Source organism: Pelobates fuscus, chromosome 7 (assembly GCF_036172605.1).
Source record: "Pelobates fuscus isolate aPelFus1 chromosome 7, aPelFus1.pri, whole genome shotgun sequence".
In the NCBI taxonomy this organism is placed as follows: Eukaryota; Metazoa; Chordata; class Amphibia; order Anura; family Pelobatidae; genus Pelobates; species Pelobates fuscus.
In genome coordinates this window covers 192,682,438-192,705,077 of record NC_086323.1, presented here as the reverse complement: position 1 = coordinate 192,705,077, position 22,640 = coordinate 192,682,438, and the positions used below count along the sequence as shown (strand labels likewise).

Sequence of the window (22,640 nt, the reverse complement as noted above, 5' to 3'; positions counted from 1 at the left end):
TTAATATAGGGCAAAGAGGCAAACTGTTCAAGTCACCGGTTTCACTTGGCTAGGAATGTGACATTCAGCTTCCAGTATGATGCCCCCAAACGAGTATTCAGGGACCATGTGACCCCCACAGGCCCCTTACTACACCAACTAGTGGTGAGGAAATCCAGGGCCAAGGTTCCATCAACTCCTGGCTCTGTCAGGGTCCATTTTAATTACTGCCCTATGCACACAATTTACAATATGTAGGGCATCCTAGTTTAAGTTAATAAATTGCTAGTTTGGATAGTTCACCGATTAGGTAAGTGCCCTACAGGGGGCAGCAGCACATTAAAAAGCATTGACTGAGAACTTATGGAGGGATTCAGGTACTGTTCATCTAATCTAATTAATGCTTAAAATCAAGAAAGAGTTAACATCCTATACTTTAGCTACAAAATGAGATTCAAAGAAAACCGTGCTCTTCACCTACTCCCCACAAAGGTCCATAACAGAAAACCTCGACCTGTCGCACATCAGGCTGACCAGATCCAAACTGCAAGCATGCTCCACCCCAGAGACAGATAGTTTTGGGTTTAGGCTACTAATGTGAGAATTTAAAGTGTAGTTCAATTTTAAGGCCAGAGGAAGTGAAAATAAATATAGCTCTACAAGAAAGTCAGCTGTGCTTCCATCTCACTTTGGTGAATAACTGTTCAACTATGGCTTCGCTTTCTGGGTGGCCCTGTGTAAGAGTTGAACAGACTTTGCAATCCACCTAGTGTAGCCTTCGAACAAAGCAATGGTTAATTACCTATCTGCTCGTCATCAGGGATTCCCATAATCTTCATGGCCTCCATGGTTTCTTGGAAGAGGTCCTTGTCCTGCTGACCAGGAATGGTGACATGGCCATTGGAGAGGAAGCGGTACTTGTTGTAGGCTTCCAGCAACAGGTCAGCTGGAAGAAGAAAGACTACTTTGAAGATTGTCCTCATTTGGCGATTTGTTAAAATGCTTATTTTTAGCCCTATAATGTAGGCTAGACCCAGGTTAATTTAGAAGGTAGAATATAAGCATGGCTGAAAAGTTACACTAGCGAGTGAGTTTAGCCCTGTGAGTATGCTATGCCCAGTACATTTTAAAGCCCAAATACTTTGAATTTCAATCTATGATATTTTCTTTAGTCTGAGTTCCAGTGACAAATATTCTATTTTTTTTCCTGTAATCAGTAAGAGGTACGATAAGTTCTTTACTTAATCATTGATGTAAGAACATCTGCCATACCTGCTGGTACGATTGCAATTTACACAGCATGCAACAAAATCCATCTACACTCTAGCACATGTATATGAAGGTATTTAGCAATACATCAGTCTGACCTTCTTGGTAATTACTCCTATGCCATTGGCATAGCAGTACAGGCCAATGGTTCCATGGTGCTAGTGAACTCCACCTAGTGGACTCTAAAATCATAAAGAACTTAAGGATGAGGATTGAATCTACAAATAAACTACTGACTGAATGTGGCACCATGAACGCTGTATTACAGAAAACTGGGGATGGGTGTAGGTCCACCAGTTTGGGCCAACATACAGAATATGTTAACTACTCAAGCTGTATGCTGGCAACAGGTACTAAAACATGGCTTCCAGGTCAAAGTTGACCAGTTACAGTAAGCGCCAGAGCATCTAAAGGACTCCTAAGTTTTTGTTTGGCAACTTGACCCATCAACTAGAAAACTCAGAGGTGCCACCATAATTATTTAGATGGATCAAGTTTTACGTGGGTACCGAGCAGTAAAGCCCCTCTAAGAAGAGTGTGGGAACCAAGTTTAGGGTTTTGTTTGAGGTTTAGAACCTCTATTGATAAAAGAAGGATCCTCTTGCAAAACTGAATATCCTAACTTAAAGGGAGACTCTACTGCACACAAAATACAAGCCACTGCTTAATAGAGAGCCATAAATGCATGAATGTGTTTGAGGTATATGTCCCTTAATTGGGCAAGATCTAAAAACCACCTACAAAAGTTGCAGACCTCATTTGCAGCCTTTACAAGCCCTCCCATTCTAACCCCACCCAGACTTTGTGGCTGCCCAATCACAGACTTCCAAATGCAGCTCAATGAGAAGTCTTTACAATGCAGATACGCTGGGCAATTGTTGCCTCTTTAGTTTCGCTCCAGCCAGTTAGACAACCGGTCCTGCTACTTACTGATTTGCTTTACAAATTAACCTCATCACACCCCTATGTGCTAATCTCTACTAAAACATTTACTTTGTGTGAAGAGTTCTTTTTCTCAAATATTTTATAAATAAATAAAAAGGGGGTTTATCCCATTACCAGAAGTGGGGCCAGGGTACTCCTGGCATCGTAGCCATTACAGCAGGCTCTAGTGGTTTTAATACTGGGAGGGACCTTTCCCCGTATCATGTCAGCATAGGGTATTAAACAGACATGAGGGAAGTACACGTAGAAACAGGACGTTTATGGGTAAGGAATGATCTAGGCAAGACAGCCAGTAATGATGGGGCTAAAACAACCCAGATTTTAGAACTTACTTTTTAGGTGATCACCGGCCCCTGATAACATGTAGTAGAAAATATGAAAAGTTCTTTCATCTTTGGCCTGACGAATGGCACGGGATTTTTCCAGCAAGTCTTGTGAGTAAAGTTAAGGAAAGAAAAACTGCAGAAACAATTTAATGAACTAGAGCAGCCAGTTACAATGCACATCAATACAAGACTCCATTAAAAGTAATATTGTTACAAAAAAAATAAATAAAAAAAATCTATTAACGGTCATATACTAAATATCAAGGAGACTTAAATCCTGTTTTCGTGATTCAGTGGTATAGTGAGCAAGTAAGGGGCAGCATGCAATCTTAAACCACGTGAAAATGTACGATTGACCGTAACCAATGTGCACAGGTGACATGCCACTTCCCATAGTTCCTGCCAAAGAATGCAGCCAGCTGTGTAGGGTGACATTGAAACTATCCAAACCAATGGGAGGCGTGTGCGCACTCACTGATAAGTCAGCTTCTCAATGTGTTCAATATGGGAGGATCATCGATCAGGGAAAGGATTTATTAAAGACATTTATTCCACCATCCACAAGGGACCTGACAATGTTTCGGCCTGTCAGTCTTTAAACCTTTTTATTAATGCATACTCCATTAAAAAAAACAAAAAAAAAACACATTTTAAAGATACCCAAAAGTCTGATTTCCATGTTTGTATGCAGTCTCAGCATATCCGTAATGTGATAATCTTCGCAAAGAAGACACCTTATGGCCTGTACATTCTTTTGTAGCCTTACAATACCCCCCCGGTATTCAGATAAAATATCAGAGTTTCTGGTATACCAGTTTCACAAACCTGATGTGCTTCAGCAGAGGTGGGGGTGAAACCCATAAACCCATTTCCTGTTTATCTAGTTATAATGTAGGCCAGGGGTGGGCATTTTTGGCACTTCAGTTGTTGTGGACATTTCCCCTGAGGCTTTGCCAGAAGAATAGCTTTGGCAACAGTCCACAGTACCTAGAGTGCCTAAGGTTGCCGATCCCTGATGTACATGATGCTCCCACCTGTAAGTGTGGCGTTTCTGTGAATTTGGGCAATTTCAGCTTTCACACTTTATGTTTTGACAGACCTACACGTCATTTTGATTCACTGAATTCAACCCCCGAAGAGCTACGGTCAACTTACCTTTTAACGTTTAAAAAAAAAAAAAAAAAAAAAAGTCAGGACAAGCATTTAAGGGCGTGATGGGACATTCTACTATACAACAAAGCGAATATTCAGATGAATTTGTAATGTCGATTTAGAGACCAGGATTTTGGCAATAAGCATAGTCATCATAAACATGCAGTAGTGAAGGGAAAGGGAACTGTATTTTGACCACCACAAGATAAGGAAGAACATCAAAGATTGCTCTTAAGGGTTTACTGAGCCTTTAACAGAGGTCATGCAACAGTGGTAAAGTTGGGCTGGTAGAGGTTTAGCAGTCAGTAATTTGGAAGAGTATATGAATGACGTTACCATGAAACAGCAAAGAAGTTTTCACATGGGGAAACTGATTAATGGCTTTTAGGTAGACTCAATCTCCAATTAAAGGGACACTAGGCACTTACACAACTTCATTTAAAAAAAAAAAAAAATTGTCAGTGCCTGCAGTCCTGTCCCCCCTCATATACCCCCAAAAGCTCATAGCAAACCAAGTAGTGGGCGGAGAGAGGGTCAGTAAGTTCATTTTATTTTTATATTTACATACAGGTGGGACATAAATTAAGGTTAACAGATACGCACTACAGTGTTCCTTTAAGGCCCTAGTAGAATATTTTTGGAGAAACTCAAAGTTAAATAGTTTATTGTATTGCGATGTATATTCTTATGCACAAAAATGCATTTATGAGCCAAGAGGAGTCAGCTGACTCCACCAGTGAATGGCCGGCAGGATTAACTTTAATGGCTACAGGAGGAGCCTCCGTGCCTGACTGACACATTTAAAAGGGGGTTTATCCCATTACCAGGAAGTGGGGCCAGGGTACTCCTGGCATCGTAGCCATTACAGCAGGCTCTAGTGGTTTTAATACTGGGAGGGACCTTTCCCCGTATCATGTCAGCATAGGGTATTAAGCAGACATGAGTGAAGGACACGTAGAAACAGGACGTTTATGGGTAAGGAATGATCGGTCCCATTAAATAGAGAGAATAACAAAGACAGGGACTGGTCAGACATTGATCAGAACTTAAAATGCGGTTGGAAGATTGTCTCTGCTAGCGTAACTTACAGATCAAAATTCTAAAAGTAGACTGCTCCTCTTTTCAACAATCATTTAGAAAAATGCATTTTGTCCGCATGTAAAAGGATAAGTAGGAGGCATAACCACTATCAATGCAAAGCTGGTATTGCCCCCAGTGCTAACTTCGTACTTAAAAAGGACACTAGATGTAACTGCTCCAACTCGGACATCGTCATTCCATACAAACCAATGCCAAGTGAGACTTCCCAGTAGCTCATCTGTGTTAGCAGCAATGTGTGGCTGTGATTGGCTGAGAGTATCTAACACTCCCTGCCCATCGCATTTTACTGGTATGAACGGTTATGGCTAGAAGGAAGTAACTTCTGCCTTATCGGGAGGAGATTGATGCTAGGGACCCTCAGTGTTAAACAGCTTGAAAATGGTTTAACACCAGGGACTCCAACCACTAACAATTTAGTCGTAGTAAAATTACGTGTCAATAAGAACCTTCACACAAGTTCCTTATGCAGTTTCTCTTAGTTTCCTATAACAATTTATATATAAAAAAAAAAAAAAAAAAAAAAAAAAAAAAGTATTTTTTTGCAGAAGTCAGTCAACCCAACAACCTCCTCAGTGAAGGCAACTATTGACTGTTGCCAAAGATATTCTTCTGGAAAAGCCTCAGGGAAAATGTGGTCCTAAAGAACTGAAGTGCTAGAGAATGCCCACCCCTGGCCTACATTATAAACTACAGATTGCATCCATGCAAGATCAGTCTTTCATACAAGACACCCCAATATCTACAGCGGACAAACCCCTCAGAACAGACAAAAGGATACAGGTTTCAATATTGGCTCCAACGATGTATCCATTGACATCAAAATTAATCCGGATAAACTTGCCCTGTAGAGAAACAAATGATTAAAACTGCTCAGTCTGAAGTGTTTCACCATTGTCCCGTGTACCATGCTTGTGGACTCTTAACAGGTGATGGATGGGATTGAGATATTTGGAGGACCCTAGCACAGAAGACAGTCTTACAGAGATTAAGACATCACATGCAATTATCAGCTATCGTTCGCTACCTAGCCAGCCAAAGCTTTGTGCAACGGGGTTACGGAGATTTTACAGAGAAATATTGAAGAAAAGATACAGACAGGGAGGGATATACGAATAGACGGCCTGACCTCAAATACACCTTTCTTCTGCTGGACTTACTTCCTTTACGGTGCTAAACCGTTAAGCGAACAGCTGGTCAACTTCCTGGAGCTCTGCCCTCACTGGAGTCATGGGAAGCATATGGCCAATCAGGGTGAAGTCAGAGGAAGTGAAGCAGAAGTAGTCAGAGGACAAGCAACAGGAAACAAAAAGAACAGAGAAGAAGAAAGACGAAGCCCCTACTCACTCTGCACGTCAGCTGTGATGTGCGGTGTAAACGTGGGTTGGTTTTTAAGTTGCTGAACTGAATATCTTAAAATAAAATAAAATACAGCCCTGTTTTGATCAAACCTTGACTAAATCAGACACTTCAAATATTTACCGCAGCTCCTTTTTCTGCAAACAGGCAATACCAGCACTGGGACAGACCTATCCAGCTTTCACAGTTTAATCATCACAGTTGAAGAGGACCCAAAGCAGAATATGGCAACATTCTAACCTGGGAGAGGGTTTACAAAGTTAAAGGGACACTAGTCACCTGAACAACTTTAGCTTAATGAAGCAGTTTTGGTGTATAGAACATGCCCCTGCAGCCTCACTGCTCAATCCTCTGCCATTTAGGAGTTAAATCCCTTTGTTTATGAACCCTAGTCACACCTCCCTGCATGTGACTTGCACAGCCTTCCATAAACACTTCCTGCAAAGAGAGCCCTATTTAGGCTTTTATTGCAAGTTCTGTTTAATTAAGATTTGCTTCTCCCCTGCTATGTTAATAGCTTGCTAGACCCGACAAGAGCCTCCTGTATGTGATTAAAGTTCAATTTAGAGATTGAGATACAATTATTTAAGGTAAATTACATCTGTTTGAAAGTGAAACCAGTTTTTTTTTCATGCAGGCTCTGTCAATCATAGCCAGGGGAGGTGTGGCTAGGGCTGCCTAAACAGAAACAAAGTGATTTAACTCCTAAATGACAGTGAATTGAGCAGTGAATAAACTATACACTAAAACTGCTTTATTTAGCTAAAGTCATTTAGGTGACTATAGTGTTCCTTTAATGCTTAGGCTGGATTAACCGGGCAAGCTACACATTTTAACCGTGCATTCTGCAACCTTTAAAAAAAAGGGTTAGACCCTTTATATTCAGATACTGTGGAGTGCAGATTTTTTGCCAGTAACCCATGGCACAAGTGACTCCATTTACTTCACTGTCTAAAAAAAAAAAAAAAGTGTTTTTAAAGGCAGATTTCACCACCTGAATATGTCAAACAATTTTCTTGATCAAATACGTTCTAAGCCAGTCTGTTTAAACAGCTAGTTATCATGCAGGGCAATCTACCTTGAGAAAAGGAGCGGCGGCAGCAGCTATGGAACGAAGGAAAAAACTGAGAATTTAAAGGGACACTATACAGTCACCAATACAACTAGCTTAATGGAGCAGTTTTGGTGTAAAGATCATGCCCCTGCACTCTTACGACTTCCTTCTCTGCCGTTTAGGAGTTAAGTCACTTTGCATGCGAGTTGCACAGCTTTCCTTAACAGAGAGGTGCGACTATAACTGTATAAGCACTTCCTGTATGTAGTCCTTTATTGCAAAGCCTGTTTCATTTCAGATTTCTCATCTCCCTTAGTCAAAAGCTTTCTAGACCTTGCAAGATCCCGACGTGTGGTTAAAGCTCAACGCAAACAGGCGATAAAACTTCTGAAGCAGGGGGCGGAGCCTAACTGCCAAAGCAGATGGTTGCACACTCCTGAAGATCCAGGCTATAAGAGACTAAAAAGCACTAAATCAGGGCAATTAACCAGCCGAATCTGGCCCCAGGAACCTCACCTGACAGCCCAGTTATGGGGCGCAAGTCCAAAAAATCCAAACCTGACCGACCCACACACTTTTGCATTCCACACACACACTTCTAGTACAACATGGGGACACTGAATACCCTCTTCAGGATCTACAGGGCACAACAATGCCACAAGAAGACTTCGGTCTCCCACAGGACTGCCTAACCCGAACTAAATCCATTGCCGCCTCCAAGACCCCACATTCCTGGGACCCAACCAGAATCTCAGTTTACCCCACGTCAACCCTTGGCGGAGACATACGCAGCAGCAACTACTTGTGCCCCGAAGGGCCCCCCCAAGACCTGCACAATGCTGCAACTCTGAGCTGTTCTGCTTCTTGCTACGGTTTGTTTAACAACGTTTCATCCCCTTAGCAAGCGTGGATCAGGCACCAGGCCTGACATCAAGCGCTGACCGTTTGTTATGGCCCATGACTGGCATCCCCTTCACCTCACTGCCAATCTGTTAAGCTATGCCCACTCCATAACCAAAAGTCATAAAAATATCCTTTAACCACATGGCGCACAAGCCACAGCGATAAGGCCCACACTCACACCTACCACTTTTAATAACCAGAGCCCCTGGACTAGCCACATCCCAACATCCAATGGTATGGCCCCTTACCGAACGCCACCACGAGCGGATAGCTTATCTCCTTTATATGCTCCTCACCTTTTATCACAATAATCACCGCAACATATGGTTACTGACCGAAGAGGTTAAATGCAGCATGTTGGTCTCTAAATATCTAAAACGTCAGTTCATGCGTTGCCCTAATCCTATGGAATGTATGTTTTCTATGGTATGTACAATTTGCAAGTTTGGTCTTGTTTTCACAGTAAAGCATAACCGTGAGTTGACAAAAAAAAACCCTGAAACAAGTTAACATGGGATTTAAAACGAAACCATCATGCAGGCTGTGTCAGTCACAACCAGGATAGGTGTGGCTGCATAAACATAAACAAAGTGATTTAACTGCTAAATAGCAGATAATTGAGCAGTGAGACTGCAGGGGCATGATCTATACACCAAAACGGTTACATTAAGATAACGTAGCGTTGGGGGCTATAGTGTCCCTTTAAAGTTACATGTATTAGACCCGGTGTATTCTGCTATGTATACATACAACTACTATTCTCCTGGCTTATCTCTAGTACCCTGGTCAGGGAATGGTTTATTAAACAATCCAAAAACAATGTAGGAAACGGCGTGTTCGTGAATATCCACCAATCTATATTGAAGGTCTGGGCATCTCAAAACCCACACACAACGTTTCATTTGTTCAATTCGTATTCAGTCTTGGTAAGACCAAGATTCCCTGACTGCCACTGGAGGGGCTTCCACTGTACTAGAGATACAACCAATAAAGCTGTATTTAACCAGTCATGATAATCATTGTGAGTCCTAGAAAAATGCAACATTTATCATGGAACGGTTTAAACTACAGGTGCACTGCATTGAAAGGAAGGGTCTGGGTGCATTTAGCAGGCCTTTAAAAATGACTGCCTCCATCCAGCTTAGGATAAGCCAGGAAATTAAGTTTATTACAAAAACAAACCACATTAAATTGAAGGTTTTGTTTATTGAAATGAGCTTTCCTTTAAGATGGTTATCAGACTCCTGCGATTGGTTAACCTTTCCCTGACTATTGTAAGCTGATCAAAGGGTTAACGGTTTCTAAAATGTGGGTCTCTGCATCACAGCTGCATGCATCAGAGTGGTCGCTTTACACAAAGTAAATTGTTAATTACGGAGCATGCCAACAGCAGACAAGTGCAACCACACTAAATGCAGAATACATTTAAAAAAAAAAAAAAATAAATAAAGTCAAAATTTAGAAAATTGAAGGATGGGACTTAAAGCGGATAGGGTTTCATTTATGAAATATGCACCACACAGACCGCCAAATTAATTACTTACAAATCTTGAAGAATTGTCATTTTTAACAGTTTTGGCATTTCCAAAAGCCTCGAGAATTGGATTGGCTTGCAATAGCTGTCTTTCCAGCTCTCCCTAGAGAAAAGGTAATACAAAAAGTTAAATATAAAAACAGATATTTAGAGGAGTTGATTTGAAGTAACTCCATACAGATTTCGGTAGTGAACTAACCCTATGGAAGTAAATAGTAAAATTACATCAGTGTTTAAAATTTGTGTATTATTTTATTAAGTGTTGTTGGGATTCACATCGTTATCAGGACTCCGAAAGCTTTGCCAATGACGCAAGTTACGGATCTCCCATGATGCACCACACACGCAAGGCCACTACCTTGTAGTAGCCAGATGGGCAAGGCCGTGTAAAACACGTGCAGGGAAGGACTATGTGCAATCCAGATTATAAAAAAATATAAATAAAAGTTTATTTGAACTAGAGGATTTTTCAAAGCAGCACTTTTTGCTGAAGTTTTACAATCAGTTTTTTAATTGACGGCCATTTAAGAGAAGCCTTAAAGTCAAGATGTTCTGAAACGATCTTCAATAAAGAGGCGAGGCGCCACAGGGGGCAATGTGCTCACAATCTGTTTTTTTTTAAGACCCTCATGTCCGCACAGAACATCCTGTTTATTCTGAGCAGACATTCCATTTTGTAACCGGATCCTTAACAAATAAACAGATATATAGTTATAGTGGCAGGCCCATCGCCACTTTTCTGTGCTTTTAAAAAAGTTGCACAACAAAGATTTCAACTGTTAAATGTATTTTTGATAGTGACGTCAACACCATTTAATTTTTTGGGAAGGGGGGGTAGGAAAAAAACCCGGCCAGTTGTAGGAATTTGTGGAATGCAGAGATGGGCTGCTTTGCATTAGAGATACGGGGAGGGAGGGGGGGGGGGGAGAGGAGGGATTGTGAAAGTTTACTCAAAGCAAGAGAAAAGGCAAAAAGTAATTAAAGCTGAAGAGAGATCATATTACATGAACATGCCTGAATATGTTCAGAGAGACCAGAGCAAGAACGGGCTTATTCACTAAACTGCAAACAGAAAAATTCAAAAGTTGAGACGTAAACTGTGGCTAAGTTAGCCGAGCTGCGAATTGAGGAGTTGAAACATTTCCAAATTAGTTACTTTGGTCTTAATTACATACCACTCAGAATTCAATTTATTACGAGTGATTAAAACCCAGGAGAAGTTTGGTTTGGATCTGATAACTCCTATTGGGGAGACCCCCGGCCATCCGGATTGATCTCACCCGTAGAATATTCTGTATACGTCTGGAGTTCAGCATATGCTACACAGCACCTAGCCTAAAGCTCCGATTACCGGAGAACAAAGTCAATGGTTGCGAAATACCGTTTCTCAATGCGCTAATGGGGAACACATGTAAGCAATTGGCTTTCAGGATTTGTTATACGCAGATTGTTTTGGCATTTTAAAAAGTACCAGGGTCAAAAAAGAAATATCGGAGCCCCAATACACTTCAAAACCGCTTGTACATGAGGTGAGAATTCTCTGGGCACCATAACAGCTTCATCTCGATGAAGGGCCCCGGCACAGTCTTCCCTTTTAAGTGTTAAAAAAACCTTTCGATTAACACTAAATGTGTCCACAGCAATAAGGTTTCACACTAGCCTGAGCAGAAGAGAAGGCGGCAGCAGACCCGAAGCCCATCACTGACCATCTATTGCTAGTAAAGCCTAAAAGATGTACCTATGTTTGGTTGTGGTTGACAGAATGTGTCTGATGACGCTTTTTAGCCACTTTGCCTCCTCCCTGCCGCAAAGGAGAGGGAGACATGGGCTTGGTACATTTTAACCATTCTGAACAAGACTATCCCCAAGCAATTTAACAATGTCACTGACATTAAGTTGTTATGGTGCAGATTTGTGCTCCAGAACTTTCTAATAAGACGTACATTAACGTTGTCTCTGCTTCTAAAGCATGGTACTCTGCGAAGATTTCAGCACAGACTGCGGTTTGGCCACTAAATGGTAAAGCTAATAAATTGGATACACACCTGGTCTTTCTTGCTTTTGTGTGACGTTGCAACGTGCGCCAGATACTGAATGACTTTCTTCGTGTTTTCGGTTTTTCCGGCACCAGACTCTCCTCTGAAAGCGCAAGTGTAGGAAAGTTACAGCTTTGTCGGACCACAAGCAAGAATAGAGCTGGATTTTATGCACGAGGCAAGTCAATGTCAAGTAAAAGTGGCCGCCGTCACGTTAAGGAATAGTTTCGTTTAACGCCATGGCCTTAAATTACAGTGTCGAGGGCTGGCGGCTGCTACTAGAATCCATATGATCAGCCCAAGACAGGTATAACTGCAGTATGCATTATTTTTACAACTCAAAATAATGAGACTGGAGATTGTATAAAAATCCACAGGGCACCAGGCTGCTTATTGGGCGTTTAAATATCTATCGAGAGACTGCAGAATTCAGCAATACTTACGTGCAAAGGATGGACTGATCTTCTCGATCTGGGGAGGAAAAAATTTAAAATTAAAAAAATTGTATAAAAAGCAGGCATAAAGAGAACAAAAACACATCAAGGTTAAGGGTTTAAAAATCAATAAAGCATGATTCATCTCTGGGTGTATGCCAGGAGGTACTGGAAACAAGCTTGTCTGAGAGCAGGTGCAGTGCAAGCTCCCATTGACCAGGAAACAATAGCAAGCATTCATAGCACGGCTACCTGGCCACCAGGCTGCCTTTAGCCCACAAATCCAGCAGTGATCTCACAATACATTTAATATTTAACTTGCACTTCCAGGGCCATTCACCAAGGTATACATTCGTGGTTATTTAAAGTCTAGGCCAGAATAAATCAAATGGAAAAAGACAAATAAAAAAAAGGATTCTGAATTCGATATTTGGATCTAAAAAACAAAAAAGGGAAATTAACAATTTGGAAAGCGATGGTTTTTTAATAAGGCTTCTGCAGCCCTTCGATTATTCTACAACAGAAAGCGGACTAAGGTGAGGAAGAATCCCGACTTCTGCTACGAGCCAGAAATACGTTTAATGACTTGCAGCTTTGTTATAGACAGAGGAATTTCCTTTTTTCGTTGCGAAATCTTTTTATATGGCTTCCCACTCCCGAAAGACAATTCAGGCCTTTAACCCCTTAAGGACACATGACATGTGTGACATGTCATGATTCCCTTTTATTCCCAAAGTTTGGTCCTTAAGGGGTTAAATAGCTTATGCAGATTTCTTAAAGTCATAGCAATTTGAATTCTGAATGTTGGGCCGATTCTCCAGTTATTTTATAGGACGCACGGTTGTAAAAGCTACAGACACCGATTTAAAGGGATGCATCGCGCACCACAACCGGGAGGGTGGATCTTTGGGCGCTAGGGAATCCTGTGGCAAAAGCGTGAACCATTAAGAGTCAAAGAGGTTCCAATGCTGCAAAGCTAGTGACACCTCAAGGAAAATACCTTAAAAACCGGATTACACTTAACCAAAGTTTTAGAGTACAGCACTGCACCACATCTGACATCAGCATTCAAGATTATACCGGACTAAACACTCCCAAATTCGTAGTTTGGATGCTTGACAGAGTAATAAAAAGAAGGACTCTTGTACCAAGGCCAATCCAGTGTGCTGCAGTGGTTATGGTGCTTGGATTGTTCATTTAATGGAAATGGCCACCGCTGTAGGGTCTGTGCGCGAGCAGGCCTGTACTAGTTATTAACACTGCTTACGATAACGGCACAGCTGTCAGACTGTAGAGAGATTATACCCTTCAGGTATGGAGGGATTGAGTGGGAGGAGAGGGTGGATGGCTGATCAGGGACAATTACATTTTTAGGTTCTTCCCTTCAATCTGTCCTCCATAGCCGCACAGATCTAGATATTTACAGACACCCACAGTTCAGGCAGAGATGTAGCTGGGAATGTGCTTGGCTCTAAAGCAGGGGTGGGGGAACCTTTGGCCCTCCAGATGTTTTGGACTACGTCTCCCATAATGCTCTTCAAGGGAAATGTAGTCCAAAACATCTGGGAGGGCCGAAAAGCCAGCTGCCCCAGGATAGAATTTCATTTTAGGTGAACTGTCTGCACACTCTGCTCAGAGACTGAGCGGATAGGATATTGATACACAAAATAATAAAGTATTTAACCAGGAAAGGTACAGTCAGATTACTCTGGTTTCCAAGTACATCCTGGGGATGTTACCTTAGCCCAACATCCAGGGGTTGTTACTATCACCCAATTTAATGGTACTCATTTTATCTACCTCGGAAGGATGAAGAGCTGAGTCAACCCTGCCGGGAATTGAACCTGCGACCCAATGGTTAGAACAGATTCTGCTGATGCATTAGCCCACTGAGCTATTTTACTGGCCTATCAATCATTAAATGAAGCACGACAACGCGGTTACTTGACATTTATGCTGTCATTTATTGAATCCGTGCAGCAGGATCAGAACCAAGATTCAGACTTTGCTAGTCTTACAGCGGATGGACATGTTCCTCCCACTCCCTCCACCCATAGCACAAGTCCAATATACAAAAAATAAAAAAATAAATCTACAAACAAATTAGCCAAATTTGCACAAAAACTACGGATCGCAAAAAAGTCGTCAAATCTAAAGACTTTAGCCGCAAATTAAATCGTAAAATAAATTGTTATTCACCAAAGGTGTGAACAGTCAGGAGTTTCAAATCTAGACCACAGTAGCCGGTTTGGGGAACAAAATGATGTTTTCAGCTTGACTATTGTGGCCTAAAAGTTTCAAATTCCTGACAATTCCCATTTTTGGATAATTCGGTCCAGCTCGTTTGGTTAAATTGCAGGTTCTAGGCTCCCATCAGCCTAGGAAAGCTGGTAAGATGGCTACGGCTGAGACATTGTGTTCTGGATTAGCAATGAGTAATGGCTTGATGTGTATGAGCTGCAGACAGCTGGCCCCACCTACTGCCTGCGTGTTCGTTGTGCTCCATATAAGGAAGCAGTAGTGGCTGCTGCAGACAGAATGATGCATGCTGCGGGCTGACTCAGCCTCCACTTCCGCTGAGCACTTTGTAAACCCTCGCAGCAGCTCTCTATTAGCACAGAGAGAGAAAGAGAGGGGGGTTACAGAGATTAGAAATTATTCATTGGGACGCGGGCTTCTGATACAGAGAAATAACTTTATAGATCCATCACTAAAAATAAACTACAGAGGAAAGCCTAACACCTATTTGACTGTGTTCCATTTAAAGAGTATTCTTAGAATTCTGGGAGTTTTAGGCTATTTACATCAGGTGGGCAGAGTTTGAGATTCATGGTTTAAGGGGGTCTGCCTGCAGCCACACCCAAGCAGGAAAACATACCCCATAAACTCCATGTTTATTCTCTGCAGTGGTGCTGAACGTCTCAGTATAGAGAGCCACACCTCACGTGCCATGATCTTACACACCAGTTAGCCACATGTAGCAGTGTTTACCATGGCCTGATCTGCCCCGAGTCTTGCAGTCTGGCTCGCTAGGGAGGGCACAGTGCAGATCTAGTTACAGTAATTACTACTATAGCACCACCATATTTCACAGCGCTGTAAACAGGTAAAAGCAAGGCGAACCGTTCTCACAAAACAGGTTTCCCCAAGCAAGCAAAGTAAGTGAAAAGTGTAGTGTCCTAATGAGCTTACAGTCTAAACACTGAAGCAGAAGGTTTCACATTGAAACAATGCACAGGCAGAGTCCTTCAACCATAACACTATCAGTAAGCAGATGCAGTTCCAGAGCTTTGAATTGCCCTCCATTAAAACATTGCTAAGCATTAGTACATTCACCTCTCTGTATAAGTTACATGATTCACAATCAGTGAATTACCAAAATTCTATAATTCTGTTAATTTAACCTAAAACTTGAAAATTCCGCTTTCCCCAAAGTTCAAACTTATTAGAAAGCCTAAAGGACCACAAAAACTCGTTTTCCTGGCACGATAGGGTCTTTAGGTCCCCCACACCCTCAGAGTCCCACTCCCGCTGGGTTGAAGGGGGAAGAAGGGGTTAATCACATCCCTTTCTCCAGCGCCGGAGGAAATCTTCCTCTTCCGACGTCAGCGTGCATTCAGTCGGTCCATAGGAAAGCATTTCTAAATGCTTTCCTATGGACGTCCGCGTCTTATCACCAATTCACAGTGAGAATCGCGGAAGCGCCTGTCAATGAGACAGCCACTAGAGGCGTGATTAACCCTAAAGTAAACAGCAGTTTCTCTGAATCTGCTAGGTTTACAGCTGCAGGGTTAACCCTAGATGGACCTGGCGCACCCAGACCACTTCATTGAGCTGAAGGGGTCCTTTAAGAATGTTATTAACTGAACAGATAAGTCTGCCCACTGTTTAAACACAAAGAAGCATTCTTACACAGGTTTTATTCACTATATATCATGCACATCATTCCACATCTATTTTTGGAAAATTCATATTAATGTACAATTTACAAGTTGTTCCAGGAAAAAAAAAAAAAAAAAAAAAGTAAAGTTAAAAAAAAAAAAAAAAAACACTTTGCCAAATCCCAACGCACATTTAAATAACTGGAGTTTAGCATCTCTCCAATGGCCATTTAAGTGTAAGCTCACCCGAGTACTATAGTGCCCCAGTAGTAGGCTTAAGATGCTTTGCTTTTTATGTGGCAGGTGAGCTGACACTTAAATGGCCATTTGAGGGATACTAAAAAGCGCCAGTTATTTAAGTGTGCTTAGGGATTTGGGATCGCACACAAGTAACTTTTGGTTTTCAGAGCAGAGCAGAACTCTTATCTGGTCTCCAAACAAAGTGTGGTTAGACGTCTCAAGCAATGAGCGGATAGATTACCTTGCATCATACTCCTGTACGCGTTGTCTGTAATGGCATAAATATGAGGGGGCATTTCATGTCTCTTTTTGCCTTTGTACATTTCCACGATTTCTTCAGAGTAAATCGGTAAGTTTTTGTAGGGGTTTATCACCACACAGAAGAGGCCAGAATAGGTCTGAAATAAAGCATATTGGATCGAATTAAAACCAACGGCGTTACGTCTCACAGAACCCACCACTAAAAGCCAAAACCACATTGTGGAAAACCCAGTGTCGACGCTACAGATTTTGCACCAACTTCCACATAGGATGCCAATAGTAAGATTTGATTTATCAAGCTCTGATAACACTAAACATCTTAAATGTTTCAATACAATGGTTTACCACATAGATTAGGAAGCAAAAAAGTTTAAGCATTTTGAGAATTTATTTAAAATCACAGCTAGTTAATATTCCTGTTTCATACCTCCCAAGTGTCCCTATTTAGAGCCCAATTCACTATTTGAGAAGCTCCATGTTCGTGTGTAGGTAAGAGCTCCACAGCAATAATGCTCACAGTAATGTGTCTTTAAAGTGATACTATAGATCACAAAGATACTTTTTATTCAGTGTGAAATGCTCACTTTTCCCGCCTCTTCCAGAACCACTCTGTGGGTTTCATAGATCACCCACCTCCGGTCGTCTGACTTCAGCTTGATTTGCGCCGCTTGTGATGCGCACTGGCTTCTTTGCCAGTAACCCGGCGTCTAAACAGTGACATCACATCACTCCTAGCCAGCCAGTTTCCATAACAATAACAGCGCATGTGCTCCGGAGAGCAGGAGAACCCTCTTGTGGATGGAGGTCTTTTTGGTTCTAACTTGTCGGTCAATGCCTTGGCACACCGAGGCATTGACTAAAAGCTGGGAGAAAAACAGGCTTTTAAATAGGTTTTCCTCCTAATATATATAGCTAGCTAAACTGCCAACAATGCATAGATACATTCTGACACTCAAGCGAATGAGCATTAATGGTTTGGTCCCCTTTAAATATTGTTTTAAAGTGTTTATAAAGGAGTTTGTAAATAAAATGCATTGTTCTGGTTATAATTACATTGTAGTTTTATATATTCGCAAGTCACCTACAATTTTCAGGATAGCCACACCTCTAAAATTAAAGCATTCCTCTGTCCAATCCAGTGTTGGTTAATTTACAATTCAGTGTTTAGTGAATAACTCCCTTCATATGATCACCATGGCTGCAGGCTATGCCTTACACAGAGCAGCCGAGATCAGCAATGACTAACAAATGAAGATAATCAGGTTTACCAAAATGTCAACGGGGCAGAAACAGAAGATTATATACTGCATGTTTCGCTGCCACGGATATCTTACCAATAAATGGAAACGATTTCATAGATACGGGTCTCAGCCAGCTTACAGGTTTAGGAATTTAATCTCACTAAAATTAGCCGTATGCTGGTATTTTAGGAACAAGACAGTCGTTTTAGTGTCAAGCAGTTAAACCAGTTTTAGAGATCTCCAGGTTGCCACATGTTGGGTGCACTGTGATTGTCACGTTACAGATATATTGGGTGTTTTTAGAACAGTAAGCGAACCCGATGTGAGAGCCCTGGGTGTCCCTTTATGAATGGCAAGTTTCAGCCTCAAGTGTCTCATTAAGACAATTAAAAGAACACCCTGGGCTCTATAACAAACTGGTGCCAGGAGGTCTGGCTCCCCTTTAGGCGTTATCCCCCTCCCCCAATAAAGAGTTACAAAATAAGGGTCCTTGGCACAGACTCCATAGTCAGTCTCTCTCTTGCAGGAGCCGTGCCGAGTGTGCACACAGTGCAGCTCCTGCAAGTAAAGGAGCCCAATTAAGGGGAACAAGCAGGGAAGATGTGGGAGCATCATGGGAGATGTAGTCCACAACATCTGAAGTGCCGCAAGTTGCCTACACCTGATAGGAGGAAGCTAGAGAGGTATTTTAGTACTCGCCAATTCCAGAGCATTATCAGCGCATTAGGCACTGCCCATAGGAAAGCAGTGCTTCAATTCAGTGATATCAGAAGTGATTCTCTGAGCCAATCACAAAGCTTTCACATAGGAATGCCTGAGCTTGTCAAGCAAGTAGATCAGGGGCAGAGTCAGCACAAGTCAAACAGCATTTCCTCAAATACACTGACTCAATGCATCTATGAGGAAAGTTCAGTGTCTGCATGCAGAGGGTGGAGACACTGAATGTCACACTGTGCTGCACTGCCCCAGAAAGCACCTCTAGCAGCCATCTGAGGAGTGGCCAAGGGAGTTATTACAAGGCTGTAATGTAAACACTTCTCTGGGAAGACAAAACAAAAAACAGTGTTTACAGCAAAAAGCCTGAAAAGAATGCTTCTACTCACCAGAACAAATTTAATAAGCTGTAGTTGTTCTGGTGACTATAGAGTCCCTTTAATATGGCCTTCTGAAAGTTCTGACCCAATTTTTACTCTAAGTTAATGGACACCCACCACCCCTCATGAGGCATGGAACAAAGTTGACTTACATAGATTAGGCCAGAGTAGTATCGCTCCTTCAAGTTGTGCAGGACTGAAGCCTCATTCAGACAGGTCAGCTCCGCCATGTCTTCAACTTTGGAGAATTTGGGAGGATTCATCTTTTGAATGTCATCCTTGTTTACTTTAACTTTCTTTCCATTCTCTGCCAGTTCCACAATGGCCTCATCCCCAACCTCTTCCTTAAGACTCGCGGCTTCAAAGCCATGCTTCTCCGAAGGCACCCATATTTGTTTTTTCGCGGCCCAATCGGCTTGCGCCAAGGGGTTGTTGATATAGTTCCGATCCACATAGAGGTATTTATCAGCATCTTTTTGCGCCATGGTTAATCAGGATAACAGACCTACAAAAAAAAAAAAAACACAACTTTAAAAAACACTTTTCATACTAATATACAGATATGCACTTTAACAGAAACCACGGGGGGTAGGGGGTGGGGGATAATAAAAACTAACCCTATTTACACTTTAAATGTTAATTGGATGCTTACTAATCTGTTCATATAATCCGTAAAGTTCTCTAGTATAAACAGACACCCTGCTATATATTTTACACATCAAAATACAAAATGGAAGAAAACTTGTTTGACAAAATGGCAGTCAGGTTGCCATCTCATTGGACGCTTGAACGTCCCATCTAATTCAGGGTTTAGTACTAAATAGAAAAGGGGGTAGTTTATATTGAAAACTAAACGTTGATAAAACAATCCATTTTACGACCAAACAATACCACCAGTCCGATGACCCCCATGTTGGAGGTACTATAGGTTTTAGCATCAAGGTTGCTATAGGTGGCAGCTGGGACTCAGATTCTCTTTAGCAATTCATGAAGGATTCAGAATCTTTTGGAGGCAGCAATCGTCTAATTGGAATGGTTTGGAGGTTAATCCCCTGACTGTTCACGGATTGGCAACAGCTATTTTGGTAAATTTTGGAAACTGGAATAGTTAGGACCAAAATTACAGGTAAATTTTTACAAACCCCAACAGGGATTTACCCATAATACACTGCGTGGTGGACCTCCTTACACCATAACCTTATAGCTGCAGTTATAATACACTGTGTACGGGGAGACAGGGGACCTCCTTACACCATAACCTTATAGCTGCAGTTATAATACACTGTGTACGGGGAGACAGGGGACCTCCTTACACCATAACCTTATAGCTGCAGTTATAATACACTGTGTGCGGGGAGACAGGGGCCTCCTTACACCATAACCTTATAGCTGCAGTTATAATACACTGTGTGCGTGTAGACAGTTACACCATAACCTTATAGCTGCTGTTATAATACACTGTGTGCGGGGAGACAGGGGACCTCCTTACACCATAACCTTATAGCTGCAGTTATAATACACTGTGTGCGGGGAGACAGGGGACCTCCTTACACCATAACCTTATAGCTGCAGTTATAATACACTGTGTGCGGGGAGACAGGGGCCTCCTTACACCATAACCTTATAGCTGCAGTTATAATACACTGTGTGCGGGGAGACAGGAGACCTCCTTACACCATAACCTTATAGCTGCAGTTATAATACACTGTGTGCGGAGACAGGGGACCTCCTTACACCATAACCTTATAGCTGCAGTTATAATACACTGTGTGTGGGGAGACAGGGGACCTCCTTACACCATAACCTTATAGCTGCAGTTATAATACACTGTGTGCGGGGAGACAGGGGACCTCCTTACACCATAACCTTATAGCTGCAGTTATAATACACTGTGTGCGGGGAGACAGGGGACCTCCTTACACCATAACCTTATAGCTGCAGTTATAATACACTGTGTGCGGGGAGACAGGGGCCTCCTTACACCATAACCTTATAGCTGCAGTTATAATACACTGTGTGCGGGGAGACAGGGGACCTCCTTACACCATAACCTTATAGCTGCAGTTATAATACACTGTGTGCGTGTAGACAGTTACACCATAACCTTATAGCTGCAGTTATAATACACTGTGTGCAGGGAGACAGGGGACCTCCTTACACCATAACCTTATAGCTGCAGTTATAATACACTGTGTGCGTGTAGACAGTTACACCATAACCTTATAGCTGCAGTTATAATACACTGTGTGCAGGGAGACAGGGGACCTCCTTACACCATAACCTTATAGCTGCAGTTATAATACACTGTGTGCAGGGAGACAGGGGACCTCCTTACACCATAACCTTATAGCTGCAGTTATAATACACTGTGTGCAGGGAGACAGGGGACCTCCTTACACCATAACCTTATAGCTGCAGTTATAATACACTGTGTGCGTGTAGACAGTTACACCATAACCTTATAGCTGCAGTTATAATACACTGTGTGCGTGTAGACAGTTACACCATAACCTTATAGCTGCAGTTATAATACACTGTGTGCGTGTAGACAGGGGACCTCCTTACACCATAACCTTATAGCTGCAGTTATAATACACTGTGTACGGGGAGACAGGGGACCTCATTACACCATAACCTTATAGCTGCAGTTATAATACACTGTGTGCGGGGAGACAGGGGACCTCCTTACACCATAACCTTATAGCTGCAGTTATAATACACTGTGTACGGGGAGACAGGGGACCTCATTACACCATAACCTTATAGCTGCAGTTATAATACACTGTGTGCGGGTAGACAGTTACACCATAACCTTATAGCTGCAGTTATAATACACTGTGTGCGTGTAGACAGTTACACCATAACCTTATAGCTGCAGTTATAATACACTGTGTGCGGGGAGACAGGGGACCTCCTTACACCATAACCTTATAGCTGCAGTTATAATACACTGTGTGCGTGTAGACAGTTACACCATAACCTTATAGCTGCAGTTATAATACACTGTGTGCAGGGAGACAGGGGACCTCCTTACACCATAACCTTATAGCTGCAGTTATAATACACTGTGTGCGTGTAGACAGTTACACCATAACCTTATAGCTGCAGTTATAATACACTGTGTGCAGGGAGACAGGGGACCTCCTTACACCATAACCTTATAGCTGCAGTTATAATACACTGTGTGCGTGTAGACAGTTACACCATAACCTTATAGCTGCAGTTATAATACACTGTGTGCAGGGAGACAGGGGACCTCCTTACACCATAACCTTATAGCTGCAGTTATAATACACTGTGTGCGTGTAGACAGTTACACCATAACCTTATAGCTGCAGTTATAATACACTGTGTGCGTGTAGACAGTTACACCATAACCTTATAGCTGCAGTTATAATACACTGTGTGCGTGTAGACAGGGGACCTCCTTACACCATAACCTTATAGCTGCAGTTATAATACACTGTGTACGGGGAGACAGGGGACCTCATTACACCATAACCTTATAGCTGCAGTTATAATACACTGTGTGCGGGGAGACAGGGGACCTCCTTACACCATAACCTTATAGCTGCAGTTATAATACACTGTGTACGGGGAGACAGGGGACCTCATTACACCATAACCTTATAGCTGCAGTTATAATACACTGTGTGCGTGTAGACAGTTACACCATAACCTTATAGCTGCAGTTATAATACACTGTGTGCGTGTAGACAGGGGACCTCCTTACACCATAACCTTATAGCTGCAGTTATAATACACTGTGTACGGGGAGACAGGGGACCTCATTACACCATAACCTTATAGCTGCAGTTATAATACACTGTGTGC

General features: G+C 42.1%; 1 protein-coding gene across 1 annotated transcript in view; it reads right to left on the bottom strand.

Annotated features, from left to right (window-relative positions):
- Positions 1 to 22,640, bottom strand: part of MYH9 (myosin heavy chain 9) — a 58,716-nt gene that overhangs the window by 22,846 nt on the left and 13,230 nt on the right. The window contains exons 2-9 of the mRNA XM_063427037.1: positions 18,959 to 19,311; positions 16,452 to 16,608; positions 12,099 to 12,126; positions 11,665 to 11,758; positions 9,630 to 9,722; positions 5,551 to 5,614; positions 2,526 to 2,624; positions 782 to 925 (exon numbers count right to left, since the gene is read on the bottom strand). Of these exons, the coding sequence (XP_063283107.1) occupies positions 782 to 925; positions 2,526 to 2,624; positions 5,551 to 5,614; positions 9,630 to 9,722; positions 11,665 to 11,758; positions 12,099 to 12,126; positions 16,452 to 16,608; positions 18,959 to 19,291 (1,012 nt within the window). The 5' untranslated portion in view covers positions 19,292 to 19,311. The remainder of the gene's footprint in view (positions 1 to 781; positions 926 to 2,525; positions 2,625 to 5,550; positions 5,615 to 9,629; positions 9,723 to 11,664; positions 11,759 to 12,098; positions 12,127 to 16,451; positions 16,609 to 18,958; positions 19,312 to 22,640) is intronic.